Below are 22421 nucleotides of genomic sequence, written 5' to 3' on the forward strand. Positions count from 1 at the left end.
AGACAGACGTAATTTCAATGCGCTGATTTTATATAAGCAGGTATACATTCTAGGTGTCATGTACCAGTTATGCCATGTTACTTATGATCTCTGCCTTCAGACATGAACTTATTGCTGAAAATCTTGTTTGCTGCTGTTGGGTGTACTCCCTCATGCGTTGTGTTCATGTGCACTGTACTTGTATTTCTGACCTTTCCATCAGGCATCTGAAGGTAGCATGATGTTCATTAGTTATGTCCAGCAAGTGAAAGTTTGCAGGGGGCGGGGGGTCATTTCACTAATGAGATGTGATGAAGTTATGACCCAGCTGCACATGCATGCACAGACACACACACACACACACACACTAACTTCCAGCATGCCATTGGCCAGCACATCAGGAATGATTATAAAATTATTATAAAATTATTATAAATGTATTGCAAATATGAGATGTCATGTGTGAATGCATGTACACTGGGTTATCAGCATCTCTGTGCTTTAGGCCCTCTCCCTCCCACACGCACACACTTTCCAAACTAGTTTGCCCCCAGGGTCATTAGTCCAGCTCTGTCCTCTGCAAAGGCTGCATGTTTAGCTGTTAAGTAAAGTTCACTTAGGAAAAGTTATTTTGTAGGGAGTATTATATACAGTATATAAAGCACATCTACATTCACATGTGCATATTTACATAATTAGATACAAATATGCACATATTTTCATGAGACTGTGACTGACACTGTCATTTCAGCAAGTGCCCCAAAACAACATTTGTTCACGTTCAAGTGACAAAGCCCCTCTAGCTCGTTGGACTTACATTCGTCAGTTTGACAAAAGCACATGTCCAAAAGAAAACTTAGATTACTCTGTGTCTGCTGAGTAATGCTGGATGTGTAAAAATACTACTTTTTGCTAACATGTTAGCCATATCAACATTATAATACCATAATAGCTCAAACAAGCGTTTGATGTTCAGCTTATTGTGGAGATTCCCCCCATTTGTTTTTGACTGTACAATACGAAAAAGTCAAAAACATAAAACGCGGTGTGTGTGTGACCACTTATTGAGAATACATACAATACATACATACAGTGCACAAACATCCAGTTTACCTGTCTAGTGCGTGCACCGTTGGGGCGCTTGACAGTCCTTGTAGACTTGGGTGGATGACGAAATTTACCTCACAAAGACCTTCGCCTTCTCTTTTTCTCTTCTGTATGAACACATGTAAACACAAATATACTGCACACACACTAATACACACACACACACACACACACTCTGAGCGATCAGCACTTACTTCATTGTCTAGTGCAGACTGATGATGCTTCTGTTAACAAGGCATTAGCCATTTCTCATTGATGGGCAGCTAATTGGAACACATTGAAATGAAATCATGTGTTTTCCACCTCCACTCTGACCTTGCTTTCTATGAGACAAGCAGCCCAAAGTCATTGCCAAAATTAGCAGCTAGACTATTACAGAGCCGCTGTAGCTAAAAGGAATCATATGCTGCCATTTGTCTGAAGGTGTTAGGACAATGCAGCAGAGGTGGCTGCCTAAAGGTTAATGAAGCAGGTATGGTAAGATAAGATCAGATCAAACTTTAATGATTGGGTAGAGAGGGACGCATTTAATCCAGAGGCTTTGCAACAGCAAATCGATCTGCCATGCTCAAAGCTGATTGTTCTACTGGGAAAAGATGTGTCTAATCTGATAGGAATAGATCGCTCTTGTTTGTGCAGCTTGCCTCACTGTCTGGGAATTGAACCCCAGTCTCTTGTGTGATTGGCATGCTCGGTGCTGATGAGGAGGGAGATTCTTCTGTCTGCTTCAAAAACTACTATTGAGATACACTAGATGAAGGCACCTAATCAGAAGTGAGTTATACTTGGCAGTTGTCAGTGGTCAGCAGTGAAGGCGAACACTCATGAATGTGTCCCACTGTAAAAGCAAACAGTGAAACTGTGAAGCTATTTTTACAGCCATATACCTCTATACCAGCCTTTCATTATCAGCTAACCGCCAATTTCATTGGTTAAAATGACAAACCTCACCAGTAGTGGATCATGCTTCCCCATTTATTTTGCCCATAGACCTGTAACACAGACTGACTACTCTGAGTAGTTTCAGCTGTGTTAATGCTTGGATATTACATCTGGCAGTCATTAGAATTCATAGAACAGTAGTTACACACTAACTCTTGTTTTAAAGTCTACACCAGTGGAGTACTAGCTTGTGTTTCATTTGTGTGACCTGACGCATCATTTTTACTGGCCGACAGGGAAAGTCCAACTCCAGTGCCCCCCAGTCCCTAACTACAGCCAAGACAGTGGTTCAGAGCTAGACTTGTTTGAACTGGTAGCTTTGCTTAGTGAGATAGGGTGGGTCCTGCTGTCCACATGTCGAAGTGTGCTGAGGCAAAACACCAAATAACAGAAGATTATTTATTAATTTGATGTATGATTTATTAACTTAGAAGCTGTTGTCCTTGATGATGCCAATTCTTCTATTGAATTCTTTCACCTGTAGCATTACCCCCATTAAATTAAACATTTCAAACATCTTAATTTTTACATGCTTTATTTGTACCTTGTATTATAAAGTGTAAACTGCTGGGCTGATCAGTGTTCAGTGTTCATCCACCCCCAAACACACTCTGCCGTCTTGTACCAGCACACACTGTCTTGTATTCATTCATCTGTCCTTCATTATTGCTTCATTATCTCTCCCTGTTGTTTTATCTTTTGACAAAATTGAATGGGCTTTCTAATTGTAAGTCAATTGGGGGTTAGGCATTTAGTTGGGATCATTAAGGTGAGAGGCAAGTGGCTAGGGAATGCATTATGTCAATGATGGGTAGTAAAACAAGAATGTGTGTGTATGTGTAGATGTGTTTGCCTCTTATTTCTCCATCCTAAAAATAACATGAACAATGTGATGTTGAGATATGTTACTGAAATGTTATTAATCTGCCAACAAACACATTGTGCAAGAAACAATATTTGAATTTCACTTCACATTTAAGTGGTTTTCTTTGTTCACAGCTGCACTGTAATATTAAAAGGGCAGCAAACCCTTGACATTCATGAGCAGAGTTGGGTAGAAACATATTACAGAGTAAAGTGTTATAGTAATGTGATTACTTTTTTGTAATGAATAGTATAGGGAGTTACAATTTAAAACTTCATTACCAATGGGGAAAGTAATTACTAAAAGTAACAATACCACAGTGTAGAAATACTCTATTACAAGTAAAAGTTCTGCATTCAAAAATATACTTAGTAATAGTACAAAAGCATTGGAATATACTCAAAGTACCAGATGTAAAAGTACTCATTATGCAGAATGGCTCCTTTCGGAGTAATGTATATGAGATTATTGGATTATAATGATTGATGTATTAATATGTTCATCATTTTAATGTTGCTTCTGGTAAAGTTTTAATTACATCATAAAGCACTGCAGGTTAGTTTGTGAATATCCCCCTGAAGATCTTAAGCTATAACTAAGCATCATGATTTATTTGTTGATAATATTTTGTATCATTAATCTGAATCTCGAAAGTAACAAGTAACTGAATTTATTAAATACACTTTAGTGGAATAAAAAGTATATTTACCTCTGAAATGTACTATATTTGAAATATATAGTAACATAAAATGGAAATACTCAAGTAATGTACAAGCACCTCTGAACTGTACTTAAGTAGAGTACTTGAGTAAATATATCTTCCACCACCAGTAATTATATTACTGTTGCTTGGACTGATATGTACAGATCATACATGGAAACACCACAACTCCCAACTTTGTCCAGCATTTTTGGCTTTCCAAAGAATAAGTTAAGGCTTACATTAAGGTTCTGTGGTCAGCTAGGTCCAAGGTACAAGCTAGTTTTGAGTAGTTAACATTTCAGAAATAAAGCCTCAGCACAGTCAGGGACAGATTTACTGCAGCTTTTGTGCTGTTTTTTCAGGAGGAGACGTAAGTCATTCTGTTCCAAACATATACTGTATTTATGTTTGATTGTTTGCAAAAAGCATCTCTATCCTCATTGCAATTGCATTTAAGAGAGGAATGCACAAATCATAGGAGATGTGTTAACAGTGGTTGATTCATGTATTCTGCAGGATTTACTAAGATCGCGCAATTTGTTGCAGTTAGTTCTGCGGAGAAAACTCTCCCGGGGGATCTCTGCCTCTTGACAATGAACAAACTACAGGCTGCAACTATTTTTTTCATTTGTAAAACATTTACAGTGTGCATTTACTGTGACCCTTTTGTTATCCATTAATTTGTTTATTGCCCCCTAATGTAATGATAATTAGGCCTATAGATGCTTAAGATATTATTATAATCCTTAAATTTTTTTTCAGGTGGATTTAATCAGTGACTAATGTAAATGTTTTGTAATAAGGATCTCACTAAATTATCATTTCTTTTTTGAGCTTAGTGATATCATAGAAATCCCACTGCTGATCTGCGCCCATTTAGGTCCCCTTCCCTTGCAGTGTGTGTCCTGGACATTCAGTACCAGGACTAGCTCACAAGCTGACTGCATAAGGAGCTGATTGTGACCAGTTTTGCCACCTATTTTTGATTAAAACCTATTTTTGATTGAGCCAAAGCCTGCTTAAAAAGTTGCTAAATGTCGCTAGATGACAACACATGCTAATTTCCATATTAGTGACGTCATATCATAACTACTGCATTTACAAACATCCAAATTTTTAAAAAATTAAAGTAAAAAAAGTGAATTCAAACTAGGCATAACTGACTCCAAGCTTTATCATTAGCTGTTATTATGTTTGGAGCTGTTATCATCACATCAATATGAATCTAAATAAACATCTCATTTCAAAAGCTTTTTATGTCAGCTGTTGTACAGAAGGTGGAAGGATCATGAATAGAGTCGATCCAAACCCTGGAACGAACTCCCTCTATTTTGAGAAAAAAATAAAACTTATAGTCAATAGTCAAGTTAAATTTAACTTTAATTTAGCTTTAACAAAAATGAATGACAAGTAGTTTACCTGGATGAACTACATTTACAGCTCATTCCAAGTGTTTCTAGCTGCTGATTGGTTCGCTGAACATGCTGCTGCTCTCCCCCATTCAGTCAGTCCAGAGAGACACAGCCACATGAGAGCACTTTCACTGACAAAAATTAGCGACTCTCCTCAATGCAAAGAAGTTAAAGGACCAGTGTGTCGGATTTAGTGGCATCTATTGGTGAGGTTGCAGATGGGGACCGACTGAATACCCCGTCGCTTGACCCCTCTTTTTCCAAGCTTGTAGGAGAATCTATGGTGGCCTTCAGGTAACTTAAAAACGCAAAAGGCCCTCTCTAGAGCCAGTGTTTGGCTTTCTGGGCTACTGTAGAAACATGGCGGTAAGACATGGTGGGCTCTGTGGAAGAGTACCTGTTCCCATTGTAGAGCAAAAAAATTGCTAAATTGTTAACAGTGGTTATGACTGTAAACGCAATGAAAACCACAGTGCACATTTGTGCAACGCCATTTTTGTTTATTAAATACGGTAATGTTGCCATTGTTGACTTATTCAGGACTCAGCGCAAAGTTTAGAAACTGGACTTTGGACTTAAGCTCACCAAGCACTTTATTAGGAACACTTGTACACCCACTTATGCTTGCAATTATCCAGGCAGCCAACAATGTGGCAGCAGTGCAATACATAAAATCCAGCAGATACAGGTCAGGGGCTTCAGTTAATGTTCACATCAAACATCAGAATGGGGAAAAAAATGTGATCTCAGTGACTCTGACCTTGGAATAAATGTTGGTGCCAGATGGGTTGGTTTGAGTGTTTCTGAAAATGCTGATCTCCTGGAATTTTTTTTACCAATCAGTCACGGTCTGCCACAGCCTATCTGAGTATTGTTGCTGACCTTGTGCTTCCCTCTATGGCCACAATTTACCATCTTCTAATGGCTACTTCCATCATGATAATGGAGCATGTCACAAAGCAAAAGTTGTCTCAAACTTGTTTCATGAACATAACAATGAGTTCAGAAAGAACTTCAGTGGCCTGAAACCAATAGAACAACTTTGGGATGTGGTAGGACAGGAAATTGGCAGCATGAATGTGCATCTAAAAAAACTACAGAAATGATGTGATGCAATCTTGTCGACATGGACCAGAATCTCAAATGAATGTTTCCAACATCTTGTTGAATCCATGCCACGAACAAACTGAGACTGTTTTGAGAGCAAAGGGAAGAACTACCCTGTATTAGTATGGTGTTCCTAATAAAATGCTTGGTGAGGGTAAGTGTCTTGACCTGTGACTTGGCTGGGCACATTGTGGCCAAGACGAGAGATCTACTTGCAAAACAATGACTTTGTCCCACCTCTGGAGTTTGATGCTGGAAATATGCCATAGACAGAGAGAAAGACACAAGAATGTCAGCCCAGTGATGATCAAGCAACCAACATAACACAGTGGGCCTCATACAAGAACCAGTGGCAGCTATTTGCAGCATTAACCTATTTTCTTGTACTTAAAATTTTCTATTAGGTGCAAACAAAATTTACAAGTGTTCCAGACCTATTGTACAAGTACACACAGTCTATTTGTCTCCACAAGGAAAAAAAAAACACTTGTTTGATTTATATTAAATTATAATTTAATATAATTTATAACGCATTGATCTAAATTAGGAATTTACTGTAAATATGACCATTTATAGGTATTAACATGCTTGACCGTCTGCTAGCTATGGTGCAGTAGAAATCCTCACTTTGGCCCTCAGCTTCACCAGTTTGTGAGATGGTTCAAGCATAAAGTTGTCCTTCACCACACATACTTGTAAAGTAAATAAATAAATTCACAAAACAGGGCATAACAAAACAAAAGGCTATATATATAAAGTATATTGAACTGTTTAATTTAAAATTAAAGTTAATTTTTACTTGATTTTGACAGCATACCTCTCCTCCCCTCACTGCAGGTCACAGCTGAAGGGGAACCTGAACTGGTCTCACCTCACATGTCCTCTGACACACTCTGAGGACACTCTGCAGGCTGTGGTGACAGCGCTCTTTCTTTGCTACATCTCCTTCTGTTAGTTTATCCTTCTTCGCCCTGCCCTTCCTTTTGCTTTTCTTATCTCTGTGTTAAAGTCCCAATGCCAGAGTTGGTTAATGTTTTTGGGATTAGGAATTTGTTTTTTGTGCCTTTTTTCCTCATGTAAAATTAGGTTTAGGTGAGTACAGCCAGAATAAAACAATGTCTGTCATTGCAGACCGAATACATTTTCCTAAAGCTGCTATAATCAATATGTTTATATCAACAATAATTAAAAAACTACAGTTTGTACTTTATATGTGAAAGGTACACAGTGATGTACCTTTCACACAGAGAATTATCACCCAACTCTGCAGCATCTGTCAGCTTGTGTGTTTCATTGTCTTTCAGCCCTGTTTTGGGGCTAGGGTTACATCCTGCAACTTTACTGGTTTGGTTTACTCACTGCTCTTAGCATCTTTTTAAGCCAACCCTGTCTCCTGAAAATTATGTTTCTATACAACTACACTGCAACAGCATATACGTTTTTGTAGGAAAGATAATGCTGACCGAGTTAAATGAGATGTGTTGTTAACTGATGTATCTGACAAGTCACAAATATGTTGATGCTGAACGTATCACTAAAATATTCACAGATGACGTCTTTGTTTTCCACTAAAATATCTGATCCTGCAGCACAATATCCACTTGTAATGACACCAGCATTACTTTAGTTTTTTATGGTTCTGCGTAGACTTTCACAGCATTTGGTTAAGGTTAGGGAAAGATCCTGGTGTGGATTAATACAGAAAAAAAAACTGTTTATTTACATTTAACCAAAACCACCATCTTTCTCTAACCTTAACCAAAGTGCTTTTGCTGTCTAAACCACAGATGGGACTCTGGATGTGAACCCTGGTCTATGGTGTGACAGCCGTGCACCTTGTACACCCACCATCCACCCCTACCGCCTGTTGACTCCGCTGCTTTTAATAAATGTAGTGCTTCATTTGTTGAAAAAATATGCAATTTCTAGGAGACAGCGTTGTTAAGGAACAGCAGCTGGCAGCTGTTTTCAGAGAGAAGGCTCCAAAACCCTTATCTATCTGCACGTATTAGTTCAGTGATGTAGATGGATGTTTTCATGTCAGAGTATGTCTTTTATGAATATGCCTGTGTTCTGGAGGCATGCTGTGGAACAAATTTCTCCTTTGGGAACAATAAAGTCCACCTATCTGAATAGACACATACTGCAACTAAACCAAAATACTTAAGGAGGGTTGTAATTCATTGTCCATCGGTCTGCATAAAAAGGGTCACACTTGCAGCATCACACCACACTCCTCTATTTTCGCTCTCTCTGGTGTCTGCCTTCGACCCTCTTGAGATTGACAACCACTGAAAATGATAAATGACAGCCTATAATTGTGGCAAGAGAAACGGAACATAAAAGTATGATTAAAGCTGCTTTAAGGAGTTCTTCAGACAGAACAAAAAGCTAATTCTACAGGTGGCACCAGTGCGTAATCAATGCATTGATACATAGGGACAAGAACAGTCATAAATTTGTCTGCGACAGAGTGAATTTAGGCAGACTGTGTTCATACAAGTTGAAAATGTTCCAATTTTTACTCACTCCTGGTCATTATGACTCCAATGATGGACATATGTAGACAAGAGAATGAAAAGAGAAACAGCTGAAGTTCTGAGACATGATAGAGGACTTTCACATAAACACACACAGACATGCTCAGCACACAATGTTGGTGCATACTGTACTAGCTAGCTACAGCTAACATCTGTACAGTTGGTAAATCAGCTGCTTGGGGTGAATAAACACTACACAACTATCCAGCAGTTGAATGAGGCCAAATAATGCAACGGTAAATGTTTTTCCCATTCTGCCTGAACACACGTTTACACTATATTTCCAGAAATGTGTGGACACAGAATATCTCATTAACCAACAGCTTTGCTATTGGTGAAGTTTCAAAAAATACACGGCTCGTCAGCCAATGTATTTCTTCATTTGTTTTGGACTGGTGTTAGGTGTAGTAAACTGGGCATCTTAAGGGGATAAAGAATGAATATGTGTCAAAAAAGGAAAACTGATTGTATTTACAATGATCAGCTCCTGGAAGACATAGTTTTGTTGCTTCCATGTTTACTATCTCCTTTTAGCCCATCTTCACCATCACCCATCTCCTTCCTCCTCTTCATCTTTCCTTTCCCTATAACTCTTCACCATCCTGTGTTTGAAATAATCAAGTCTCAGCTGACAAACTAGCTGTGAGGAGTGCTTAGTGAAGTTAAAGAGAGGAAACAGAGGGAGGGGGAGATAGAAATTGCTAATGCTCTCTTCTCAAAGCTTCAAAGATGAAACTGGTGTGAAACAGTTTGGGGTTGGTGTAATTCCAGAGATGTTTGCTCATGAAAACACGAGAACATTTTGTTGTTACAGCAGGCATGGTGATAGTGTTATCTGGAATGCTGCGCTGGCATCAGACTTAAATGGACATACAGGTGGCAATTTTTTACTTTCATCACACATTTGTCCTTGAATTCAACTAAAATGGAATTATTTGTATTTTACACTGGTCGATAAATTTTGAAATGTGTCGTCAGAGTAGTTTTGAAATGTAAACAACATAAAATTCAAATGAACATGGATCCAAAAATAAAATCATTTCAGACAGTAGATTAAGAAAAGAAAGTGTTATAAATCTGTATGTGTATCAGATTGGCATAAAAATTGTTAAAGAAGAGATAAAAAATCTTTGTCATTAACATTTTTTACATTTGAACTCTGAGCCTCTGAGCTCATTTTGTTGTTCTGTGGTGTTTTCTAAGACATCACATCCCAGAGTGCATTCCAGCCAGAGGACATGCAGTGTTTTCAGGAAAAGCTGTGAGTCACTTTTCCTTTACTGGACAAAACCTAACTGTGTTGCTCTCTCTTTCTTTGTCACAACTGCTCTATGCACCTTCATATAAAACCTAAAACTGAAAACAACTAAACAAATAAACTGAAGTAGAAGCAGAGAAGAGATTGATGGATCACCGTAGAAAAAAACATTAAAAAACAACAGAATCAATGATAAATGATCATTGAATTAGTAATGAGGTAACAGAAAAACACACATTGTGTCATGTCAGCAAGTTCCAGAGTGATAGCATACATTGCATTCTCTTTTTTAATAAAACAAACTTTAGACATCTTAATATCTCTCATTAGTCAGTAGTGGCCCTCTCTCCCCAAAATCTGCAGCACTATTCAGCTGTATGAACATATGGAGAAGAGATAAAATCTGTTTTGTTTATATTCACCCGTCTGATCATCTGACTATGGGACCTATTTTTAGCAATGTTGCCCCGAAATTACACTGATGAGTACAATGTTGTCAACCACTTCCACTGATGGCCAGAGCTAGGAAAATAAACCGTAGGTTTCCTTTAATAATGCAGGTCCCAAAGCGGCGGATATACATTGAGCAGCTATTTTGTTAGACAGAAAGTCACAGAACATGTCCCATGTGTTTGAACCCTATCAACAAGTCCATCAATAATCATGTCTGGTCAAAGTTTCCTTGGGCAAGTCTCTGAATTGCTACCTGCTTATTTATTCCAGATCACTGTAGCTAAACACCATAATTGTGATTACATAAGAAAGAAAAGTCACTTTTATGGATCAGTGTCCAGGTGGAAATGTTAGAAGGCGTGTTGCGGAAAGATTCTGCTCAGTTAACATCTCCTGCACCAATCCTAATTGTACACGTGTACATATAATGTTCTGCGTACAAAAAACTGAGTAGGTGGCTTCTAGTGAAACTTTTAAGGTTAAACTCACAAATTCAAAATCTATAGTAGCCCTGACAGCTCAACACACTGTAACATGTTAATAGACGAAACAAAAGCATACCAAGAAAACATCTTCACCGATTTGACAAACTGTACAGTATTTGAAAGCAATAGTGCAAAATGAGAAAACAGACAAATACAGAAACACTGCAAGTTGCACAGAATACAACAGAAATTAGTTATATTACAGAAGTTTAGTCCAGGCATGATTGTCTTTTTAGTGTTTCCTGGAAAATTCTGTTGTTTTGTAACTTGGTTCTCTTGTGTTTTATAGAACTTCTGTATTTGGTTGTGTTGTCCCAATCTGCAGTGTGTTTTTTTATTTTCTAAATCCTGTGGAGGTTTCGTCAAATTGGTGTAGATGTTTCTTAATTTACTTGTGTTTTGTTTGTTTGCATTTGTTTTCTTAATTTGCAGTACATTGAGCTTTCTGGGCAACCATACAATTCCCCTGCTCTAATAAAAGTTTAAGAGATATGAGTTTTTTGAGGTACTAATGCTTTTCATTCATTGCCTTTAGATTGGACCTTTCTTATAATCAGACAGACTGACAATGTGTTGTGTTTCCAAAAACTGGTTAAAAAGGGGAACAAACATAAGCAGTCATGTTTAGACGAGTTGAAAACAAGTAGACAGGACTTGCTCTGGTTGTTTTCACCCAGTTGTCCTGTCCAAAGAGGACTCAGTAACGCTGCACTCATTTTTAGTTTCCTTTACAGATACCTGATACTCTCTGATAGATGTCTTTTGTATTTGCATCTTTATGACAAAGAGAACTGTAGCATCTAAAATGATGCCAGAAACTGAACATCAAAAATTAGATAGTAAATATTAACTGTAATTTAAAATGCAGTTACATTTTTTTATTTAAACTGAAAAAATGTAGTTCACGAAACATGAAGTGTATCAGCAAATATTCTTTAGAGAGTGAGGGGGACATGTCCTATATTGCTTCTTGATCAACTCACTGTTCCTGACAAATAAAAGTAGCATTGAATATTAAATTTATTTGATCCTATCCCTGTGTCTGTGTGTGTGTGTGTGTGTGTGTGTGTGTGTGTGTGTGTGTGTGTGTGTGTGTGTGTGTGTGTGTGTGTGTGTGTGTGTGTGTGTGTGTGCACTTTTGTGCGTGTGTGTGTGAATTATAGATCTATCGGCGTTGCTGGCTGGTTTTTAAGAAGTCATCTAGTAAAGGACCTCGTCGTCTGGAGAAATACCCTGATGAGAAGTCTGCCTACATCAGAGCCTGTCCTAAGGTAAATATGTGTGGAGGGTTTAGGTTAGGGTTAGGGTAAGGCGCTAGGCAATCCTTTATGTCAATGACAGGTCCTTATGAAGATAGTAAACCAAGGATCTGTGTGTGTGTGTGTGACAGGTATATAGGCAGGGGAAAACCAACACATAGTGTATCATGAAAAAGTTTGGGTCTCCTGGTCAAAATTTTTGTTACTGTGAATAATTAAGTGAGTAAAAGATGACCTGATTTCCAAACAGCATAAAGTTAAAGATTAAATATTTTTTAAATATTAAAGCAAGATTACTTTTTACTTCTTCCCATCTTTTAAAGTTTCAAAACGACAAAAAAGGAAAAAGATCTGAAACAAAGGTTTGGTACTTTGTAACACCACCTTTGGCAAGTATCACAGCTTGTAAATGCTTTTTGTAGAAGCTAAGAGTCGTTCAGTTTTTGTTTGGGGGATTTTCGCCCATCTTTCTTGCAAAAGGCCTCTTGTTCTTTGAGATTCTTGGGTTGTCTGGTGTGCACTCCTCTTTTGAGGTCTATCCACAGATTTTCAATGATGTTTAGCGACCTAAACATCATTGAATGTGCGGGCCTTGGTAAAAACCTCAGCTTGCGCCTCTTGAGGTAGTCAGTTGTGGATTTTCAGGGTGTGTTCACGATCATTATCCTGTTGTGGAAGCATCCTCTTTTCATCTTCAACTGTTTTCACAGTCTCTGTGATGTTTACTCCCAGAATTTACTGGTATTTAATTGAATCCATTCTTCTCGCTACCAGTGAAATGTTACCCGTGTCACTGGCTGCAACACAAGCCCAAAGGATGATCAATCGAGCCCCATGCTTAACAGTTGGAGTGGTTTTGTCATGAAATTCTTCACCCTTTTTTCTCCAAACATACTTTCCAAAATGCATCAGAATAGTTTAGATGTTCCTAAACATCTGACTCTAAATTTTGTGGTGAGGATGCAGGAAAGGTTTTCTTCTGATGACTCTTCCATGAAGGTCATTATTTTGCAGGTATCACTGCACAGTGGAACACTAAACCACCACTCCAGAGTCTGCTAAATCTACCTGAAGGTCTTTTGACAAACAGGGGTTTGTCAAAAGACACCATTCCTGTTAACGGCAATTTCTTAATTACTTGAATGAACTACCTGAAAATGCTTTGCTATCTTCTTATAGCCTTCTCCTTCTTTGTGGGCATCAATTTTTCCATTTTCAGAGTTCTAGGCAGCTGCTTAGAGCAGCCGATGTCTACTGATTGTTGGGACAATGTTTGAGGAGTCTGATTATTTATAAAGCTTTGAAATTTGCATCAGTTGGCCTTCCTAACAATGCCTGTGAACAAGCCATAGCCTTACTTAGCCCCTAACAAGCTAAGTAAGGTTTGAGACCCAAACTTTTCTATGGTGCTCCTTTCCTTTTTTCACTCTAAACTTGTAAAAAACAAAAACAATAAACTAATCTTGCTTAAAATTTTGAAATGAATCTTTAACTTTATGCCTTTTGGAGATCAGTTCATCTTCTACTCACTTAATTATTCACAGAAATTTTGACCAGGGGACCCAAAGTTTTTCATGCCACTGTAAAGCCTTAACAGACACTCACAGAGGGATAAAAACAGTCAGCCTTTACATTATACTCTGATTCTTTTACATCTGAGCTCAATTAGAATCAACAACCCTTTTTGCTCTCTGTTTATTCACACACTCTCACTCATCTTTCAATCTTCACCTTCGTCACCTCTCCTTCACCTGATCATCTTTCTTTACTTTCACACAATTCCACTTAGCATCCTACAACACAGTGGTGGACTTAGTCAATTTGCAATTTTTCTCATCTTTTTTTCTGGACTTTTACTTTTACCAGAATACTAGATGCAGAAAATTAACTCCTCACACTTTAATGACACTCTGTGATTTACCATTTTCCACCTCGAGACATAGTTTCAAAAAAGTATGACAGAGTTTGAATTTAAATGTGCTTTATTAAGTTTTTGTTATCACTGCAAAGCCAAAGTTAGCATTAACAGCTTTTTACTTACCAGTCTGGAAGAAATGTTGCAAGTTCAGCATCAAACTTCATTCCACTACTACTACTCCTGGAAAGCAACGGCAATGTTAACTCTTGTTCCGCCTCTATTTCTATCACTTGTTTTCTTCTACTGACGTTAACATGCTAACCAGCTAGCCCTGGCCAAGCCCGGCCCGTCCTGTAATACCACTTTGTGATAGTGAGTCTCAGTAGCATCCAGTCTACTCTCATGCCAACATGAGAGGATGAAGAAGCAGTGCTGCTCAGAGGACGTATTCTAACCTCTTGTCTGGTAAACTCAATTCTGGCTGAAGCTCTTGGTGACTAAACAACTGTTTATGTTAACGTTGGCTATGTAGTAATAGCAAAAACTCACATATAGTACCTTTAAGTGTACCTTCAGTCGAAAAGTGTCAGTTATTCCTCTCCAGTGAACCAGCAAATTTGATCATCCTTTCAATCTCTTTTCAAGTCACTGTTTCAGCTTGAACTTACAACAGCAAATGTATTTTACTGAGGTGTCATCACTTTAGTTAAACGATAAAAAGTGAGTTAATCAGCCCTGTTTCCTACTTTGTTAACTGTTTTACCCTCGACCTGTTGCCTAGGTGACAGAGATTAGCAACGTCAAGAATGTCACACGGTTGCCTCGGGATACCAAGCGACAAGCTGTGGCCATTGTGTTCACAGATGACACTTCACGCACCTTCACCTGTGAATCAGGTAATTTATGTAAACAATCACACATGCACACACACAAATATGTCCAGCTTCAGATTCACAGCTCCATATTGTCAGGATTCGACCCTAAACTTACCCTCAACACTCTATGACACTGCAAAACATATCCTACTTTGTCTTTTAGTTTAGTGTTTGGTAACTTGCTGTAAAATGTACTACTACTCTACTAATACAACTCTGACCCCTGTCCATGAGGTCTTTAAGGAGGGCTCCCAGAAGGGCAGCAGCTACAGCTGCGGTGGTCATGGATGCAAAAAACCGGGAATTGGGGAGTTTGGGAAGGCCATGGAGAAGGACTTTTGGTTGGCCTCATGGAAGTTCTGGCAGACCTGCTGCCTCGGACTGGGGATATTGTCGGGCAGTGGAAGGAACACTTTGAGGTTCTCCTGAACCCGCCCAATGTGCCCTCTGAGGAGAAGGAAGAGTTTGAAGACACGGGGGGAGCCTTACTCATACTGTATCTCTAGCAGAAGTCTTTGAGGTAGTTAAAAGGCTCCTCGGTGACAAGGTACCAGGAGTGGATGAGATTTGCCCTGAGCTCTGGACATTGTTGGGCTGTCTGGCTGACACGTGTCTTCAATGTCACATGCAGTTCAGGGACAGTGCCCATGGACTGGTAAACCGGAGTGGTGATTCTCATTTTTGAAAAAGGGGTACCGGAGGATGTGCTCAAAATATCAGGGTATCACACGACTCAGCCTCCTAGGGAAATCTTATGTCAGCGTGCTGGGAAGGACCCTCTGACCGATCGTCGAACCTCGGATACAGAAGGTGCAATGTGGCTTCTGTCCTGGCCGTGGAAAAGTGGACCAACTCTTTACCTTTGCAAGGCTACTTGTGGGTTCATGGGAGTTTGCCCATCTAGTCTACATGTGCTTTGTGGACACTGAGAAGGCCTACAACTGGGTCCCTCAGGCGACCATGTGGGGGGTACTGCGGGAATATGGGGCGGTTTGGTCCCTATATAACCAGAGTGAGAGTTGTGTCCTTATTCTCTACAGGGTGTCAAAGTCACTGTTTCAAAAATATCTTTGGCATTTCTTTACTTCAATCTCATGGCACTTATTGCCTGACATATACGCGAATACCAGTATATTTGAATTGATATCAACCAATATATCGACTGGGTTCTAGTATAGAGCTGGAATCAGGACATACAATATTTACCCTAGTTTAGCATAGAGACTGGAAGCAGGAGAAACTGCTAGGTTCTTAGGTGATTTAACATACCTACAGTCCCCTCGAAAGCTTACAACATATCTATCCATCTATCCATAAACAGACATGTAAAAGGACAGTTTGTGATTTTAGGGGATGTTACATAATAGAATTCTTTCTGATGAACATCAGTTTATTCATTCCCCTATAATTTCTGCATAGTATATCCAGCTGCATCTCGGGTTGCCAGATACAGTCAAACTCTGTAGAGGTATAATGTCAACAGACCTGACAACCTTACTGTGATGACAAGACTTTAGGGGCACGGTCAGCCCATCCAGCTGTTGTTTACCAAAAACAGTCCAAACATGTAAATGAGATGAGATTTTTAGGGCATTATAACTATGTGTCATTCTACATTCAGTTATAATCATTTAGGGCGATCATGTTGACTGATGTACTTTATATATTCCTCCTAATCCCACCTGCTACCACAGATGCAGTTCAAGCCTTTGGCCATTGACTACGCACACTGTTTGCCCTGACCTGTGCACCTGTGCTGTGCAGCAATAACTGTTTGCACCCAGCATGACTGTTTCATGACAATACAAGCAAGAGAGATAACATTTTTTTCAGCGTTCGTCATTAAATTTAGCCACAAAACATCTGCCAGTAGAGGGCCATCATTTTACTACTTTGCAATACAAAGCAGCTTGTTTCAAGAATTATCCTGGTGCTAGCAGATGATACGATCTCTGTCTCTCTCTCTCTCTCTCTCTCTCTCTCTCTCTCTCTCTCTCTCTCTATAGAACTGGAGGCAGAAGACTGGTTCAAGACACTGTCCATTGAGTGTCTGGGCATGCGGCTCAATGACATCAGTATGGGAGAGCCTGACTTGCTGGCTGCTGGGGTGCAGTGTGAACACACAGGTAATTCACACACACAAAAAATCCATCTGTATGGTTTGTTAAAGCTTCTGCTGCAACCGACGCAGAAGGATTTGGTGTTAGCTTGGTAAATAGCCCTTTAGTAATAAACTAACTTTAATAACAAAATGATCAAATACCTTTTTTAATTAACAGTATTCAGAAACCTGAAAGACTTCCAAATTACTTGCAATTTGCTTATGAAGACTTGGACTTGAGATGTGACTTGAGACTTTAGACTTGGATTTAGTGCAAAAGATTTAAATCTGCATTCATTAATTTTGTATTTACAACATGTTACAGGCTGCAAACACAAAATCTGAACTTTTATCAACTTATAAAGTTGGTAGCAAACTTGTTAGCAAACAGTTGCCTATTTACACATCCGTACAGAGCAACATGATCATTCATTTGGAGTAACGTTTGTGTCCACCTTTTGAATCTAAGTTCAATATTCACTCTTTTATCTGTGTTTTTGGTCTCTACCAAGTCCTGAGAAAAAATTCTGGTTCTTTAGCTGCTAAATGCTCCACTATGCTTACCAGCTGTGTCGCTAAGGTTTTCTGGCATATTGTGCTGGGCAGGTAGTATACAGTGAATTTGTCTATGCTATTTTGCTGAAAAATGCTGCTGTTGCGGCAAACACAGAGACTGAACTGTAATAGTAAAGTTGTGGCCTGTAAAACTAAAACAGTGAGCTGAAAGAAAAGCTCTATAGAGCTCAGGAGAGCTGCAGAATCGGATGATAATTCTCTGTGGGCTCATCACTATAAGTGATGCCTTTCACATCATGCATGGTCGTTTGTCTCATTATTAATATAAAAAGTTTGACTAGAGCAGTTTTAAAAACAAGTTTGGTGTCTGGTACTAAATTAGCTTTGAAAATGGAAAGGAACATGTTTCATCTTTTAACAATTAGCAAAAGTTTCAACAAAGCAGACCCATGGGGCAGGAAAGTTGCTCTATCTTATGATTCCATTTAGGTGAAATTTCTGAAGCAACTCAAACTACAGTGAAAACAAGTCCCTTATATTGTTCATGTTATTCCTTGTCTCCTAAGAGCGTTTCAATGTGTTCCTCCTCCCCTGTCCCAACCTGGACATCTACGGGGAGTGCATGATGCAGATCACCCACGAGAACATTTACCTGTGGGACATTCACAACCCTCGCACCAAGCTTGTCACCTGGCCACTCTGCTCCCTGCGGCGCTACGGACGTGATGCCACCCGCTTCACTTTCGAAGCTGGACGGTGAGACCAGGAAAGGGGGGGGGGGTGTTTGCTCACTGACGGTCAGTAGATAAGTATAGGTTACATACATCATACGTTGCCACACACATACAAAGTTATTGTCAAGTTAGGGACAACACATCCTTCATGAAAGCAGTTAGTATTTACAGTTTTTTTGCAATTGCTAACAAGCATGGGTCAACACTGAAGCCGAGTTGTCAAAAGTGTTCGTACAATCCGCATTACCAACATGCATCTTGGTCAAGCAATTCATCTCAGCTCCAAAACTCACCCAAGCCACCTAAACACCTCATAGATGTCTTAAAGTAAGCTCCTTCGACCATAACACTGGCAACAGTTCTCACTCAGAAAGCATACATTGTCACTCATAACACACTGACCTAAAAATCAAAACAACAGGGTGCATTACATAAATTATGAAATTTTATCTTTGAAGTTTGAATTATTTTTCACACAAATCAGTATTTCATTCTAGAATAAGAATAATACCTTTTCACTTTATTGACTGTACTAAAATGTATGAAACAAGAATGAATCAGAAATGCAGCAATTTGCTTCAATATCCTTTATTTTTTTTCTATTATTTGCACATAATTCACCTGTGAGAGATAAAAAGGTAAAACAAAAAAAAATTCTGAAATTCCAGGTCTGCAATAACTATTATAGAAAAACCCCCATCAACAACATGTATAGTATAATCATTCATATTATACAGTACTGTCAGGGCCACAAGTTCTCATCAACATCACATCTTATTTTTTCTCTGGCGATACATCTTGGGTAAGATCTTCTGGAACGTCTAATCTAACCCTGGCAGTCTACAGGAGACGTTTCTCCACACCACGCATCCATGGCATCCAGTAAGGACATCTTTCGTCATGTGGATGGTGGAAATAAACGTCCAACTCCACGCAGAGAAAACTTCTCTATGGGGTTTAGGAAGGGGGGAATATGGCGGCAGGAATTGTGTCAACATCCTGTGATGTGTAGCAAACCAGTCAGTGATGGCAGCAGAGTGGTGGAATGCCACATCATCCCATACAATAACGTAGGCAGAGGAGTTTCTTGCCACTCAATGAGTGGTTTGTGTAACAGCAAACCATCACTGCACATATTGTGATGTTAGCTCCTCTCTGGCCTGGGACATATATGGTTCCTCTCTGTACAATCACATTTCTTCCCGTATGGTGGGTTTTGCCAGGTTGAATCCTGCTTCATTTCAAAAGATGAATTAATGTGCAGTTTGCCTGGCTTCCATCTCCATTACTATCTAAAATACAGTAAATCCACAGTTTTACCATACTTTACATTATGCATAGCTGTGTATGTATTCTGTTTGGTTATAAAACAGACATCTTACCTGGACATACTGATACCGGAGTTCTTTCACACATTCACCGTTTCTCGGGGCACAACTGCTTCATCCTTATGTTTCTCTAGGACTCTTGCAGTTGTCATTGTGCTGACCATATTCACATTTCCAAAAGTGATATTGTCTACCACTACTCTGTACCCAATTTTCCAGTTTTATTGCACTGTTGCCAGTTACCATGTCAACAATGGCAATTTCCTGTGCATCTGAAAATATTCTGCCTCTCCCTCCTGGGGGAGGCAACATTTGGATCCTACTGTAAAATACAAAACAAGCAATATATTTCAAAGTGTCAGTACATGAAAAAATGTCAGCATACTGTATTGTACTGTAATATGTAGTTCAATTATCATTGAACGATGCACATCTCAAAATGTGATGCAAATATATAGTGTTTTGCAGGTTGTGGAGTATGAATGATAAAGAGTCTGTGGATTTTGTAAAAATATAGTCATTTAATGCATTTTCTGTAAAAGCAATGGAATATGATTCACAGTTTGGTCCACACATACTTCGGTTTCGCTGACTCTGTGAAGAGTTTTGACAGTGATAACTTCTGTGTTGACCAATGTGTGATAGCAAAAGAAAAAAATTGTCATGAAACACTCAGCCTTTATCAGAAGTCACAACCACAGTGTGTGTGTGTGTGTGCGTGCGTGCGCGCGTGCGTGCGTGCGTGTGTACACTTGTCAGTCATCTTACGATCAGTCCAAGGATATGTCTCTCTCACTCAAAAACACACACAAACACACACACACACACACACACACACACACACTAACACAAAAAGGTTGGTTGTGTTGGGCTGAGCCCCATGAAGAGATTGACTGAAGAGATTAGTCGATGAATCAATGCTAGGCCAGACCTCCTTATCTCCTCCTCTTTGACAAAACCTGACAAGCTGTGATTGGGTCAGCATGCCGATAATGATGTGTGTGTGTGTGTTTGTGTGTGTGTGTGTGTGTGTGTGTGTGTGTGTGTGTGTGTGTCACTGGCGTGACGTGACTTTTACAGATAGGCAAGCAGAGCCAAAGAAGCAACTGCACACTCCAGTGACGATACAGAATCCCATATTTTCCTGCCTGTCTCGACTTCTCAAACTTACTGCAGATCTTGCACAGAGAACCCAACACCTTAAATAACAAAAAGGAAAAGATATTAATATGTTAACAGAATTAAAAGGCTTGGGTATTATGTTACATAGTTAACTGCAAATGTGTAAATTGAATAAATATGTCTGTGACAGCTTTCCTTGTAAAAGGAGTTATTAAAAGCTGCTCCACAATACACCCAACTCCTCGTCGTCACACATGTTGACCAACATGATTAGTGAGACAATTCCTACCGATCTGAGATGATAAATCAGTGTAATTTGCTCATTTAATTGATACTTCTACCTTTTAACGCTTAGGAAGAAAAGACTGTTGAAGTAATTTTCTAATGCGCAAGTACAGTTTCCACACACATCTGTGCGTCTCATGTGTATAATGATGTGTGCAATATCATGACTGATCTCAGAACGGTGGAAGCTGTGTCCAGGGCAACTTGACAAGTACACTAATCTGTAGACAACTATATATAGTGTCCCATCAAAGATCCCACGATGATCCTCAATGCGCAAAAATCCAAAAATGCCCTTTGTTTTACGGTTATGGTTAAAATTGTGTGTGTGTGTGTGTGTGTGTGTGTGTGTGTGTGTGTGTGTGTGTGTGTGTGTGTGTGTGTGTGTGTGTGTGTGTGTGTGTGTGTGTGTGTGTGTGTGTGTGTGTGTGTGTGTGTGTGTGTGTGTGTGTATCCGGGTCTGAAGTCTGAGACAAACCGAAACAGCAAGAGAGCACTCTGGCTGGGGCTGTGTTGTACTGCACCACTGGCATGGACAGTGTTTTGTTTGTAATATTTCATTTACGGCTAGCTTACTACCATTTCATTAGAAACTTCCACTTAGAAAACAGAGAAAAAAGAGGCTGCAGAACGTGGCAGAGAATCAACCTGTTTTTAAGTTTTCTTCAGTATTACGGTGATCCAGTGATAGTTTTCTGTACATCTATGGGTCCACCCCAAACAGGAACTGCTAATTCAGCATACTTTTAATGGTGAAAATTTGACAAAAGGCAAACAAATATTGGTTAAAGTATGGGAGTCAAAAGAGAATAGTAGTACCTACCTGTTTTAATTTTTTCTAGGTTCCGAAATAGGCCTGTATGTTGGTGTTAGTATGTTTCCATCTATCAGATTAGGAAAACATTGTTGACTTCCTCCATTTTCACAATAAATCAGATTTTACACCGAGCTGATAAAAAATACTCAAGAGATCCACATTAAAATTAAAGGAGGACCAGTCAGTCAATAGAAAAAATATTGTGGTCGTAATTATTACTGTTGTAGGGGTGAAAAATTAGCCATATACATACAAAATCACTGTCCAGCACAGGTAATTTTAAAATCCCCCAAGCTCCCCTAGAGAAATAAATCCAGCCCCAGTGGGGCTTCAGTTCAACTTGTATTTTTGCATCATAATTTTGGTTCAGACATGGTTTGGAAGAGCTTTAAAACTGGCAGTGATTCTATGTTTCCATCAACTTTGTATTCCTGTCAGAATGAAACAGCATTTAGATCAAAGGACACTGAACCACTCCCTGCTGTTTTTTACTATAGCTTCATACTGAGTTGCTGTTGTGTGTAGGATGTGTGACAGCGGTGAAGGCCTCTACACCTTCCAGACCAGAGAGGGAGAGCAGATCTACCAGAGAGTTCACTCCTCTACGCTCGCAATTGCTGAGCAGCACAAGAAGGTCCTGCTGGAGATGGAGAAAAACAGCAGGGTGAGAGCCCG

The 22421-nt window shown here is 39.3% G+C and overlaps 1 protein-coding gene across 4 annotated transcripts in view; it reads left to right on the forward strand.

Moving 5' to 3' along the window:
- dok4 (docking protein 4) overlaps positions 1–22421 on the forward strand; it is a 74941-nt gene that overhangs the window by 44517 nt on the left and 8003 nt on the right. For 3 of the 4 annotated variants that reach the window (XM_040128810.1, XM_040128794.1, XM_040128801.1), the window contains 6 exons: positions 6953–7031; positions 12015–12122; positions 14750–14864; positions 16850–16969; positions 18027–18216; positions 22272–22410. In XM_040128810.1, the coding sequence (XP_039984744.1) occupies positions 6953–7031; positions 12015–12122; positions 14750–14864; positions 16850–16969; positions 18027–18216; positions 22272–22410 (751 nt within the window). The remainder of the gene's footprint in view (positions 1–6952; positions 7032–12014; positions 12123–14749; positions 14865–16849; positions 16970–18026; positions 18217–22271; positions 22411–22421) is intronic. The other variant, XM_040128819.1, reaches the window with a different exon arrangement.

This window comes from Xiphias gladius, chromosome 1 (genome assembly GCF_016859285.1).
Source record: "Xiphias gladius isolate SHS-SW01 ecotype Sanya breed wild chromosome 1, ASM1685928v1, whole genome shotgun sequence".
Classification (NCBI taxonomy): Eukaryota; Metazoa; Chordata; class Actinopteri; order Istiophoriformes; family Xiphiidae; genus Xiphias; species Xiphias gladius.